Raw genomic sequence first — 13,381 nt, forward strand, 5'->3', positions numbered from 1 at the left:
AGGCAGGAAGAATGTACCTTCTGAAGCTTGAGAAACTGCCTTTAATCTTCACAGTAACAAATTTGACATGGGAGCAGACATAGAAATGCTTATGTCTTTTGTTTTAATTGGAGAGAGAGAGCAAGTGAGAGGCTATACTTGGAGAACTACCCAAGTTAAATTCAGAAAGTACATACAAAATACACCCACAGGTTGAATGCTGTCTAAATTGACAATTTTCAGATTACCCTTTTCTGATGAAAACTTCATGTTGTTCCTCAAGACCCCTTATCTCCCAGGAGCACCATTTTGTGGAGATTTGTGGGCTTCAGTGAAAGGAGAGGTAGGAAAGTTCCATTCTGTTAATGGAAAGTTTAGTATGGATTGGACCCTCATTTAGTTTCTTTCCTTTTAAAAACTTATAAACTTCTTTTTGCAGCTAGGTGGGAAAATGTACCAAGAGGTATGAGGTAAGAGGGTTGGTGAGACAAAGAGAAAAAAAGTGAAGGCTTCCTTCCTTCCTCCCCACTGATCAGCTTATTTTGTGGAGCAAAAGAGGGGCAAAAGGATAGAGCCCTTTCCCTTTGTCCCCTCCCCACTAAGCTCGCACCCTCCAATCTGCCCATGATCATCCCCAAATGTGGGGGCAGGAGGAATTCGAGGTCAGAGTCAGTATGTCCTTCAGCTGTTTTCTCTGAGTACTGCTCTTTGCATTCCCCTTTCCCACTTACTACAGAGGAAAAGGAAGGGCTTGTCTTCCTTTTCCCTATGGTGACTGAGGATGTGCATGTGTGCACGAGCAATTTGCAGCTCCTTGTGTTGACCTGTCTCAGTCATCATCTCTACTGCCCTGCAAAGGCTGGAGATAAAGGCCCTCTCCTGTTTTCCAGTTTCCTCCCTGCAGTTTGGCTCTCAGCACATCCACAAGCCAGGATCCTGCTGTTGTGTTGCTGGATGGATCAATTGATTCAGCGTTAGTGATGAGTATAAAATCCCTTTAGCTTGAAGCTATTTATAAGCATTCAAAGTTACCACTTAATAAGTAGCATGTGGTTCCTCAAGATCAGTTTCTAGGATTTTGATGATTGTCTCCAAAACAAACTCTTTTAAAAATGAAATACAGTTTATGTAAGCAATTACACACAAGCAGAAGCACAAAATGGATTTAGCTGCAGCAAAAGCCACAAGGTGTCAGCACAGCCTGTCCTTATTTTCTTGCATGAGCAAGAAAATGTGACGTCTTTGCAAAGAGTAGATCAGTGAACCAGTTTAACCCAAGAGGCTTGTGCTCAGTGTCCAGTAAGCAGTCAGAGGCAGCACATAAAGATGTTTCACTGTAGTATGTTTTTTAAAAAAAAGCTTTTGTAAACTCTTAGATGTCTTTTTTCCCTAGTGAAATATTGTATATCTGTGTGCTAGAATAATCAGTTCTCTGAAGCGGATGGATGTAGAAACATCTTCCCAGTGTTAATTCAGTGCATTGTTAGTAAACTACCAAGACTGGTTTGTTGACAAAGAGCATTTGTGTGCTACTGTTCAATTTTTCAGAGACATTAAGGCTGTAGTCCAATGCATCTTCATTTGGAAGTGTCATTGTACATTGTGGAACCTACTTCTAAGTAAACATGCATAGGACCAGGTTCTCTGATCCTGTACCTGTGCAGACAATACAGCCTGTGCCATGTCGTGATTAGCATGTTGGACTTTAGCAGAGGGGATTCAAGCCATCAATCTGCTGAGCCAAGTGGTTCACTTTGGGTTGGAACTCTTTTTTCAGCTTAACCTACTTCACAGGGTTCTTGTGAAGATAAAATGATTGAAGACAGCTTACTTTAGTTAGTATTAGGCTGTAACTTGTATACTTAAAAACAGAAAACACAGTGATTGCAAAAATATCTGGAATGTTTGTGAAACTAAGATGATTGTGATGTTGGAGAAGAGAGGTGTTTAGCTTAACTAGTACATGTCTGGACAAATCCCTGCATTCTAACTGAAAAGCAACTAGCATGCAAAAAAAGGTACAGAATGGATTCCATTGCTTTTACTAAAATTTTTGTACAAATATCTAGGGAGTGTTAAAGGCTTTATTGCAGAGGCTGAATTTGTTACCTCGGAGGGCCAACAAACAGGGTGTAGAGGCCAAGACCTTCCCTCGATGCTGCCTTCTAGCACCACAGTTATCAGTTTGCTGCCTCTGTATATGGAAGTTTCCTTAATTCACAATGCCTACTGATGGATCTATCCTCCATGAATCTGTGATGGACAGGACTTGCTCCAGCTCTGCATCTCCTGAGACACTAACCAATGGGACTGCGTGGAATGCTGGGCCAATGAGAGTTGATGTCTATTGGAGAAAGCGAGAGGCTGAGGGAGAAGGGTTTTGGACGCTGCTAAGAAAAGGCAGCAATAGGTATTTGCTGGCTGATTACAAACCTGTTTTGTTTGAAACCTTGCCTGTTTAACCTGTTTATGAGTTATAAAATCATTCACTTCAGTGTTCTATCTCATAAATATTGTTTCTTTTTTAACCCTGGCTGGCCTGAAGTTGTTAGCTGAGGGGAAAGAAGACACACACACACAAATGCTTTCATCATGACCAATGGGCCAATATATCTTAACTAGAAAAAACGCCTGTGGTGTGAAAAAATACAATGGGCTCTAGAAAACTGATTCAGCGGGCCCCCTCCCAACAGCAAGTGGATGTTCCACAGAGGCCTGGAAGCCAAAGAGGGAGGGCACCAAGGGGAGATGCAGGGAGGAGTGCTTGGGCCATTGATTTGGTGGGCCCCCTCCTGGTAGCAAGCAAGGACTTCACAGCGGCCTGGAGGCCAGCATGGGAGGGCGCTGAGGGGAAGAGTGCTTAGGCTATCAATTCGGTGGGCCCCATCCTGGTGGCAAGTGGGCGCTTCACAGCAGCCCCGAGGCCAGAGTCATTGGCAATGTGCCTGCGTGAGGATAAAGAGTCGTCGCCAATACAACTTGCCTTTTATATAGTAGGATTAAATGGTGGAGAATAAACTCTTTTTAAGTTTCCTTTCCCCAATGGGCAGTAGCTGGGTGAGGGGAGGTAAATATAGGGAAAGGGCTGCCTGTTTGGTGAAGTCTCTGGAAGAGGAGAGAGGGGGACCCTGTGAGGGTTTGGGTCAGGGCTCTCAGCCTGCTACATTGGAGGCTAGACAGATGGTGACCAGTGTTTATCTGCCTGGGAAGCCCCAAACCTGTGAAGGGAGGTTTAGAGTAAGAGGCAGTGTGTGTGAAAGGCTAGGGCTTGCCATACTATCTTATCCCCTTTTAAAGCCATCTATAAGTCTGGCCATCATTATGTCCCTAGGTAGTGGATCCCACCATGTAACTAATAAAGAGGCACCTTTTGTTTGTCCTGAACCTGTTGCCCATTGTTGGCTGCCTGAGTTCCAGTATTATGGGACAGGAAGTAAAAGCTCTATCCACTTTTTCTAGCTCATGCATAATTTTAGAAACATCTATAATGTTCCCCCTTAGCCGTCTTTTTCCGTACACTGAGAAGTCCTACACTTTTCAACCTCTCCTCAATGAAAAAATGCTCTAACCCCTTAATCATCTTGGTTGCCGTCTTCTGTGCTTTTGAGCCTTCTGATAAACACGACAATTTCATATCTTCTGCCTTCTTGTTCACTTTATTTCTTTTATATCCCAACTTTCTCCCCAGTGGGGACCTGAAGCAGTTTACATTGTCCTCCTTTCCTCCATTATATCTTCACAACATCCTATGAGGTAGGTTGGGCTGAGTGTGATGCCCATGGTCGCTCAGCAAGTTTCCATGGCAGAGTGTAGCAATGAACCGGGAGTCTCCCCAATCCTAGCTGGACACTCTGACCACTACACTGTGCTGGCTCTCATTATTACTCTACTCGCATCTCTTCCTTGGCCTAAAACGGCACAGAGAACATTATTGTTTAGTTTAAGGTGTAACCACCAAGATGCCACACCATTTCCCAGGAAGTGAAGGCAGCAGTGTCTTACAATTTGCAACCCTAAAATTTAGTGGAGGGAATTTATAACTTTTTACTGCAAATAAAAAAAATAAGATAGCAGAGGTTAGGTAGCATCAATGTATCCAATTCATGGATATATCCTGATTACATTTTTGTATATGGTGACAGCAGGAAGAATAAAAGATGCACTACAAGGCAAGATAGTAACTGTTTAAAACTCTCAAGGCACAAATTAGGTAGTGCAGAAAACATTGATACAGGCAGTATACATTTCATCTTTTTCTTGTTTTTGCAACAATAAATCCATACAGAATATACATAGAAAAATAATATAGTCAATCTTTAAGCAAGCATCACATAACCCTTTTATCCCGATACTGGTGGATTAAAAACAGAGAAACTATGTACTCCCTCAACCTTATTGCAACTTTTAAAAAAGAGAGCAACTGCTTTGACAAAGTGAGCTAACTTCTTAATTTGGGGGGGGGGTTGAGGGGGGGAGGAGGAATGTTCAGATGAAGGAGCTGCTCTGATGCTTGATTTCATTTTAAAATGACAAACTTTACATATGAATGCAATAAAGCAGTTGGCCTTTAAGAAATGGTGAGTGTGAATGTGACATCTAGACGGGCATCCTCTGATGTCATTGCCAGATGGGCTATCATATTTCAACCGCCATGGATGTTTTATATAGGTCCCTCCTGCACACAGCACAATAATGGAAATCATCTATTTTGGGGTTGAAAGATGGATTTTTCTTTTAAAAAATAATTGTGGATTTCAAAGTTGTGGATAAAAGTTATTTGAAACAGGTGGTATTTGAGAGATGTGCAGAAATAGGTGGGATGGATCTAACGGAACAGCTGGCTGTCAGAGACGAGTCACCCCACATTATGCTATCCCTCAATTTTCCAGTAGCTACCACCTTCTCTCCTTTGTCCTCTGACATGACAGTTCATGCTTTTCATGTCAAGTCTCTAGAGACCTCTGGAAGCAGACAAAGAATGGGAAGCAAATATATGTAAACTTACATTTTCAGAAGGTGCATTTTAAGGCTGCATCCAGACAGCAAACTGTAGCAAAGTTAAAGCATGCACAGACCTGTCTGGTTGCTGATGCTTGAGTATGCACCTTGCTCCTCTCTCCTCTGTTCTTTTGTGTAGCATGGTGAAGGAATCCCAAGGAATTCTGGCTACCTGGGATATATGAATGCCAATGCATTGATTAACTGGAACTAGTTTTCCCTCTGCTTTTTGGAGTTTTCTTTGGCAGGGGTGGCTAATTCCGATTAACTATTTTGCCTTCATTTCTATGTTATGTTTGTTTCTAGTGGGGATTTCTTCATTGCTTCCTGAATGAGAAGAGGGGAGCAAGAGCCGAGTCTGTCATCAAGCCCGGTTCATGCATATCTGAACAAATGGGGTTAAGTTTTTAAGGCTGCATTCAGATGGCTGAGTTTTGGGGTGAACACTTTTGGGTGCACCGCAGCCAGAGTCCTCTCCTGGTTAAGTAGCTTTTTTAGTCATCATTGAAGAGAACATTACTGCCCACCTAAGAGATTTTGCTGAGGAACTGTGAAACTTATCTGCTGCCAAGTGTTGTGGTAGATACCTTGCTTGTTGCTTCCTGCTAAAAAGAAAGATCATGTATGTGCAAGCAACAGAAACCTCCAGAGTTTTTTCCTGCATATTTTGCAAGAGGTAACATTCCTTCACTTATTATATTACAACTGGAGAACTGAACTTTTCAGTTGTATTAGAGCTCTGGACTCTAGCCCTTACCTATTACACTCTCTCTCTCTCTCTCTCTCTCTCTCTCTCTCACACACACACACACACACACACACTCTCTCTCTCTCTCTCTCTTTCTCTCTGCCCCAAGGAAACATAGTGCTGATGGAAAAAGAAGTGTCCTGAGCTTCAGAAGTGAAGCTCAGAACATTTGCACATCGAGGCTACATAGACATGTTCTGAAGAATTCTGGGAATGCTATCCTATACCAGAGTTGCCTCTGATAGGAAGCCACTTAGTGTGGCAAAAGAGTGGCCTGGGAGTCACTATGATTCTTCATGTTGCCGCTGGACTGTTTTATTCTGCTGCTACGGACTTAGCCCTTTGGAGTTTCCAGATTATTTTATTCCCACTGCAGAAAGCAATAATTTACATAAGGCACAGAGCTATGCACTTGGATCTAAAGGGGAGTGCAAGGGGTGTCTGCGTGCACCTTCTTGTTCTGTAATTCTCTAGCTAGAGGTTGTCCTCAGAAAACTGCCAAATGACAGATGAGTGGATTCCCTTAGTCTTGCTCCATTATTATTCCATGGTTATGTTATGCTTTGGACTCCAGTTTTCTGGATTAAAGGGGAATTTCAGAAAGCTGAAGATAGATTTCACGCAAGAATAATGATTGTTTTGAGACTTAAAAAAATTTAACTAGCTAGAAATATTTTTGTCGATGTCATTGGACTTAGAGGGGTATCTAAAACTTTTTAAAAGTTTTCTTTAAAAAAAATTCAGAATAAGCTTCACTTATGTAAAAATAGCCTGTTAAATTTTTGTCACACACAAGCATAGTATATTCTCCTACAACATTTTTTTTAAAAAAACCCTTCAAAATTAACCCTTTGAGGACTAGGAAACGTGTCATTTATACTTACTTTGACACATAAATACTTAAATTTTGGGGAGGGGGGTATTTTTAAATAATGCAATCCTAAACACAGTTATACCCTTCAGAGAGCTTAGAAGCATGTAACTCTGTTTAGGATTGCACTGTAATTTGCAGAACAGTGTAAAATAAGATTCCCCCTGCTTTTCTAGACTCAGAAATTAAAAAAGCAATGTTCAAAACTCTGAAATATGTTCAGATGTTGCAGACCTAATTATTTGGATCACAGTCTGATGATTTTGTCATTTATCTGATCATTTATGCATGTTCATGAGTAGTATAGGTTGGTCTGAAAGGCATGCACAACTGTGGAACATGCATTTCTTTCTTTGGAAGGGGGCAATGACAGTTTTGTAGCTGTCAGTGAGAAATGACTCCTTAATTTAAGGTGGCAACTGCTAAAAGTGCATTAAGGAATGCTACTTCCTAAAATTTGGTTATAGCTAGGTAAAGATTTTAGAGCCCAACGTAATGTCATCAAGTGCTTGGATTTCTGTGACCCCACAAAAGTAAACAAGAGGAATAGCTTCAATGCAGCATAACTGGTGAAGTACAGGTTTTCATGCTCTCAAAATATGGGGCAATAATTGAATATACCCCAGTTTGTATCTAGTCCTACAAAACAACTAGTGGTCCTGGATGTGAATGTGTAACTCTACTGACATCAAGGAACCAACTCAGCCATTTCAATGGTTTCATCACGCAGTGGTAATGGAGCTACATATCTATATCCAATGTATATGCAAAAGTCCCTTTCTGCACATCTCTCTTGCTGTATTAGGGAAATGATCTGAGGCATAATCCCTACAATAATGCTGGCTGGCAAATTGTCTTCCATTTGTATCAATATGTGTTATCGCTTGCAGGGAGATGTCTGCATGATGGAGTTCCAAGAGCTTTGTCCCAGATTCTCTCGGCTGTTCAGCTGACTTGCTGTCCAAGTGTTCCTCTTCATGGAGGTCATCATCATGCTCAGCTGCATTATAGCTCTTTCGGCTTCTCTCATTGGCTTTTCCTGCCTACTAATCCAAGTGGCTCTGGGATTTTCTTCTCATTAGCCCATTGAACATTTTATTGTCCAGGAGTTGAAAAATGTCTGGTAGGTACATGCCTTTATCATCCTTCACAGATGTCCACTGGTTCTGAAAACTACTACAATAAGCAATGTGCTTATCACAGTAGTTTGAGAGCCTATGTTGAAAATATAGCAACTAACTGAAACTGAATTCAGAGAATTTTGGTGCCCAGGACAGGGACTTGGCTTTTACCCTGCCATCTAATTGACCAGCAAGAGGAAGACGAATCGTCCCATTGTTTGTGGAAGTCAAGGGCTGCCTGTTGTGGTGTGGATTGTATTTACTTGTATACAGGGTATTGTAATACTGGCGTATTTCAATCATGGCAGTCCCTCCCTGCTGTCTGCCTGTTTCAGCCAATGATATTGGGTGTGGGAAACAGATAATGTTTTCCTAACCTTTGTGTGTGTGTGTGTGTGTATGGGGGGAATTAAATATGTGGATTTTAAAAAAAAAACATTTTCAGTAGTTCCCCCAATGCTCTGCAACAGTCTACCAAAAGAAGTAAGCTGTATCGTTTTCCCATTTGTGTTCAGGCCAGCTTGTAAGGTTGCATTATTTTCAAGGGTTGTCTGTTGACTATGTATTAATTTTACTGCAATTTGCATGAAATAGGACTTTTGATGAGGCTGCTGTTTTACTGATGATGATGTTGGTCCTATAGTTTTAATCGCTGTATGTATTTCTGGGTAAGCATACTTGGCTAAATTGCCTTGGGCTGTCTACTTCAGGCAAGGCAGTTCATAAATATTTTAACAAATATGTAGTTCCAAATGATGGTGGTAGTATATTTTAAACCAGAAATTAGGTGTCTGTTGCAATTAATTCTACTAAAACCACCATGTTGGGTTGAATACGGGTCTAATCATGCAGTGGTCCTGATTACCTGGAAATTAAAACACTGAGTTGGATCCAGTAGAAAATGTTTGTTGACAGAAAGGTTTTTTTTTTTGCCAATTCCTCCTTCCTCCTTCCATGGCAAGCCCCTGACTTCCTCCTAATGCTGTTCTTGGGAAGTACTCTGTTTGCAGGAAGAGTATTTGAGTTTCAGAGGAAGAGGTAACGAAAAAAGTCTGCTGACATAAATCTTTTTTATCAGCCGAGATTTTCAGGATCCAAATGGTTCCACTAAAACCAACATATCTTATTTGCTATAAAATTAGGATCACAGCCAAACATGGTAATTCTGGTATAGCTGAACCGGAAGACCCACTTTCAAGGAGTGGGGTATACATTTTTTTGGATGATTACTAAATTACAACAAGCTTAGGACAGAAATCCATTTCTAAGCATCAAGACAGCCCCAGAAAAAAAAACACTTTCCTCAGTAAATCTGATCCTCACTTAAGCATGTTCTTCTACATACAGAATGATTGTTTATGTATCTTTAGTTTGTATTGTTGAATTTCACATTGATGTTTTAAGGCAACATTTTTTTTTCCTGGAGAATTACCAGTACATTTTAGATACTGTTTTGTAAACTGATTACATTGATATTTTTTTTCTTCTCCTCTAAAACACCCAAATAAAATTATACTTATCACCCACCATTCAATGATACCAAACGTACAAGCTTAAAAAAATCTATAAAAAAAGAATCTTTAGAGTGCTGTCTAAAATTCATAATGGAAAAGAAGTGCTTTGTCACACAATGCTGCTGCTTTCTCCACTTGAAAATTCCCCCGTCGCTCTGGGCAGTGCAAATTTAACATACCTGCCCTTTTCCCACCCGTTCCTGATGCGCCTCAGTCTTTGGTTCATACAAGGGAGATGGAAGAAGACTTTAGCTAGTATTACAGCACACGGTACTAGCAGTGTGAGGGTATAGGTGGGAGGCAGGTAGAACTTGTACTGGTTTTCATCAAATGCCCTGGTCCAGCCATAAGTCAGAACATGGAGAGTGCTGATCACCAGAGCAACAAATCCAAGAGTGGACTAAAAGAGGAAAGGAAAAGAATACCAATTATTTTCTATAACATTATCATATTTATTCTAGCAGGCAATACTTTGGCTGATACCTGTTTACTCTGGATATAGCCCTTCAGAGTCTAAGCTTGCAATCCTATGAAGAGAATTAATATAAATTAATTAAACGTCCAATAAGCTTTCATACAATATTATTCTGCAAACGCATACTTACATCCAGCAATTCAAATAGTATGTCTCACAAAGTTACGGCTTGCTCACTGGCGTACGCAAAGTAACTGGTCATGTCCGCTCCTTAAAATAATTTGTAATTTGTAGATCTACCACGCCTCTTTCCTCAATGGCCGAAAAATGGGAAACCAACGGCCATGAAGCATCATGAGAATGACTTTGTGTACACAGTCCTGCATGTGAGCAAATTCAAGGAGGATGCTTTGGCACAACGAGATCTATTGAGGAAAGAGGCGTGGTGGATCTACAAATTACGCACAGAGGAACCACAAGGACTAAATGTTAACTGTGACTTGACGTCTTATCTTTGAGGACTATCTGGGGACTCTGTTCCTTTAAATATTTCAAAATTGCATATGAGGATAATAGGGTAAGGATATTTTAAGGAGCGGACACGACCAGTTACTTTGCGTATGCCAGTGAGCGAGCCGTAACTTTGTGAGACATACTATTTGAATTGCTGGATGTAAGTATGCGTTTGCAGAATAATATTGTATGAAAGCTTATTGGACGTTTAATTAATTTATATTAATTTGTATTTATTGTACATTCCTTACAGTTGTAACTGCTCTGAAGAAGGGGAAACCGGAAACGGGACCTCTTGCTAGCTGACCTGTTCAGTTACAATTTGAAAATATCGATTCGAATTTAGCAGTTGATTTTTCTGTTGACTGTTAACTTGAGCAACATATTTGTGCATTGTGTATATTGATATTTGTATGAAACTGTGTGGAGGCTTTTATAGCCCTATTAGAAGTATTTTTGTTTCTGCAAACACTAGAGGATTGACTTGTATGTCCCCCCCCCCCTGTTTCCAATTGAGGTGAGGGGTGATATATGTTCCAACATGTTTGTCCAAACAGAATTTGTTTCACTGAGCATTTAAAATTCATTTGATGTATGAGTAAATTTTGTAATTTTGCATATAGACGTGTCGAGTATTCTTCAGTGCTATATTAGTTAGTAAGTGACGGCTTTTGGTTGTTTTGCAGTTTGACGCTGTTACTCTCTCTAATTTGTTTTTAGATCTCCAAGATGGCACACTCTTGTGGTATCATGAAGCCTGCTCCTGGCACCTGCCAAGTGTTTTTAGAAAGTGAGTAGGATCACGTGGGGCTTTTTTGAGTTTTTTTGTATAATTCAGACAATGCCTTTATGTAAAGTACTTTGTAGAAACAGCAGAGTAATATTATAAGAACACAGTGGGACTTGATTCTGATTAAACATGATTGCTCTACATGACTAAAATTCTTAGTGCACCTAACTGAAAATTCTATTCAAGTTATCAGATTTTCCCAGTTTTCATGTATTTTTACAATTCAGGTGTAAACTGATAATAACATCAAGACATCAAATTTTGTTCACTTTTCAAAAATCCTTTATGTTCCTATCGAAATCTGGCCAGGATGTCTCTCTTAGTGTATGCATATACAGAGTGCTCTCACACCTCTTCGGCACCGTCATTGTTACAAGTAATAGTGCGGGTTTAAAATGACTGGGCTTTTGAGAGAGGAGTTCCTCTTAAGGTATTTGCGTAAGTGCATTACATGTCTGCAAAATTAAGACAGATACTGCCAGATGATGCTAGCTCAATATATATACTTATTTTGTTTGTATGCAAGAAAACGTTTTTGAACAAAATATTAATTTTAAAAGGCATCCCATTAAACAGAGCTTCTGCCTGATACGTTGAAGATCTGCTATCAGAGTTATGCATAACTTCATTCCCTGATATTTTGTGGCTGGGACTGCCTTCCGTGGCAGCCATTATGATGTTTGTGTCCACCATCCTGTGCTGGAATTCCAAAGGTGTCTGCAGGAGGATCCCTGGATTAGAAAGATCAGCATAAGGATCTGTATGGCAAACAGCAGCTCTACAAGGACGCTTCAGGTCAGAAAACTGGCACTGGGGAAGAATATGCTTAACTCCCTTCACCTGCTGCTTTTTTGGTCCCAATCCAAAAAAAACGTGGCACTCTTTTTTTTTTTTTTTAAACCAGCTCATTCACAGAACTTCCAGCATCGTATCTGTTTTGGCCCTCAGTAAGCCCCAATTCTGGATAGTAGGAGAAATTCCTGAAGTGTAACCAAAATTCTCATGGCAAACACAGATAATTACAGGGGCGAGGATACAGTTAATCTCTATTTAGTAATGTGGCTGCTCTGAATCTATTGAGGGACACAAACTTCAATGATCACAAATCAGTCCAAGGAGTCACTTTTGCTTCTGGCCCCAGAGTCACTACCTGAGAATCTAGAGGCAGAAAGTACGCAGAATTGGTATAGAAAGAATTATTGGGACCATAGAGATGGGAGGTACAACTGCTGCAGGCTCTATTGCTGTCCACGAGCCCTTAAAGGAACATGCAAATATCTCAGTCTGAGCACTGGGCAGCCTATCAGGTGGCACCACAGGGGAATCGGCAGAGGGTGAGCTCGACCTACAGAGTTCCTCCTTCCCCGCATAATCTCCCCAGTAGCCTCAGAAATGAGGAAGAGTGGGGCTGCCCGCTCAGCTGCCCGCTCTTGCCACTGGCTGTTTCTTCTCCCAATGCTGCTAACGCCTGTCCTGCAACTGGGGAAGGCCCTTGGTTCCTAGTGGAGGTTGCTCCTCTTGCCCTTGGAGCTGCCCTTGGAGGGTAAGGTAAGGCTGGAGTCAGAGAGACTTCCAACCTCGGACACAACCCAAGCACAACAGTAACCACATATTATTTCACAATATGTTTCGTTTGCTTAAAGTGTGAGCAGGAGAACACGTACTGAGTAAGAAGTTCCCTCAGTAATCTTGGGCCAATCTCATAAAGGGAACAAATGTAATTCATTTATCTAGAAAGCAAACTGACAACTTACAGAGAACTTAGTATGTTCCTTGTGTCTGAAGCCAGGCTGTGGCTCAGTGGCAGAGCCTCTGTTCTGCATGCAGAAGGTGCACAGTTAAGTCCCTGGCATCTCTCCGTAAATGGATCAGGAAGCAGGCCATGTCAAAGACTTCCACCTGAGACGTTGGACAGCCAGTGCCAGGCAGAGTAGGCAATAGTGGTCTTGACAGCCTTAATCATCTGACTCAGTAAAAGGCAGCTTCATGTGTTCAACCTGCCTGCTGCATTGTGAACCAACTGTATCTGCCAAACTGCCTCCTGGGGCTGCCCCACCTAAAGCAGGCAGCAGTTGACCAAATGGGAAGTTACCAGGGTATGCACCAGGATATGCTCCTAGGAAGGGGCATAGCTGGGAAATGACTGAAGCAGACAAAATATGCTGTTCTTTGCTGCTCTGCTTGGCTTAATAAGAACTGTAGGTCCAAAAGCATTTCCAAACGTGATCTTCTGGAGAAAGTGTAACCTTATCAAGAGGAGACATCTCAAAGATCTTAGTCAAGCATTTAGACCACCTCATCTGGTTCAGCTTTGAAGAAGCTGATCTGGTGGTCATCTGCATTTTGATGACAACAACACACTCCGATTCTCAGGATGATACTCACATTGATAAAACGCTGCCCTCTTCTGGATAAAGAATCAAAATGCTAGA

At 41.2% G+C, this 13,381-nt stretch overlaps 1 protein-coding gene across 4 annotated transcripts in view; it reads right to left on the reverse strand.

Moving 5' to 3' along the window:
- Window positions 1-4,014: 4,014 nt before the first annotated feature.
- The window catches only part of STEAP3 (STEAP3 metalloreductase), a 45,713-nt gene continuing 36,346 nt past the window's right edge, over window positions 4,015-13,381 (reverse strand). For all 4 annotated transcript variants that reach the window (XM_054971830.1, XM_054971832.1, XM_054971833.1 and 1 more), the window contains one exon: window positions 4,015-9,631. In XM_054971830.1, the coding sequence (XP_054827805.1) occupies window positions 9,341-9,631 (291 nt within the window). In that variant the 3' untranslated portion in view covers window positions 4,015-9,340. The remainder of the gene's footprint in view (window positions 9,632-13,381) is intronic.

This window comes from Eublepharis macularius, chromosome 2 (genome assembly GCF_028583425.1).
Source record: "Eublepharis macularius isolate TG4126 chromosome 2, MPM_Emac_v1.0, whole genome shotgun sequence".
Taxonomy (NCBI): domain Eukaryota; kingdom Metazoa; phylum Chordata; class Lepidosauria; order Squamata; family Eublepharidae; genus Eublepharis; species Eublepharis macularius.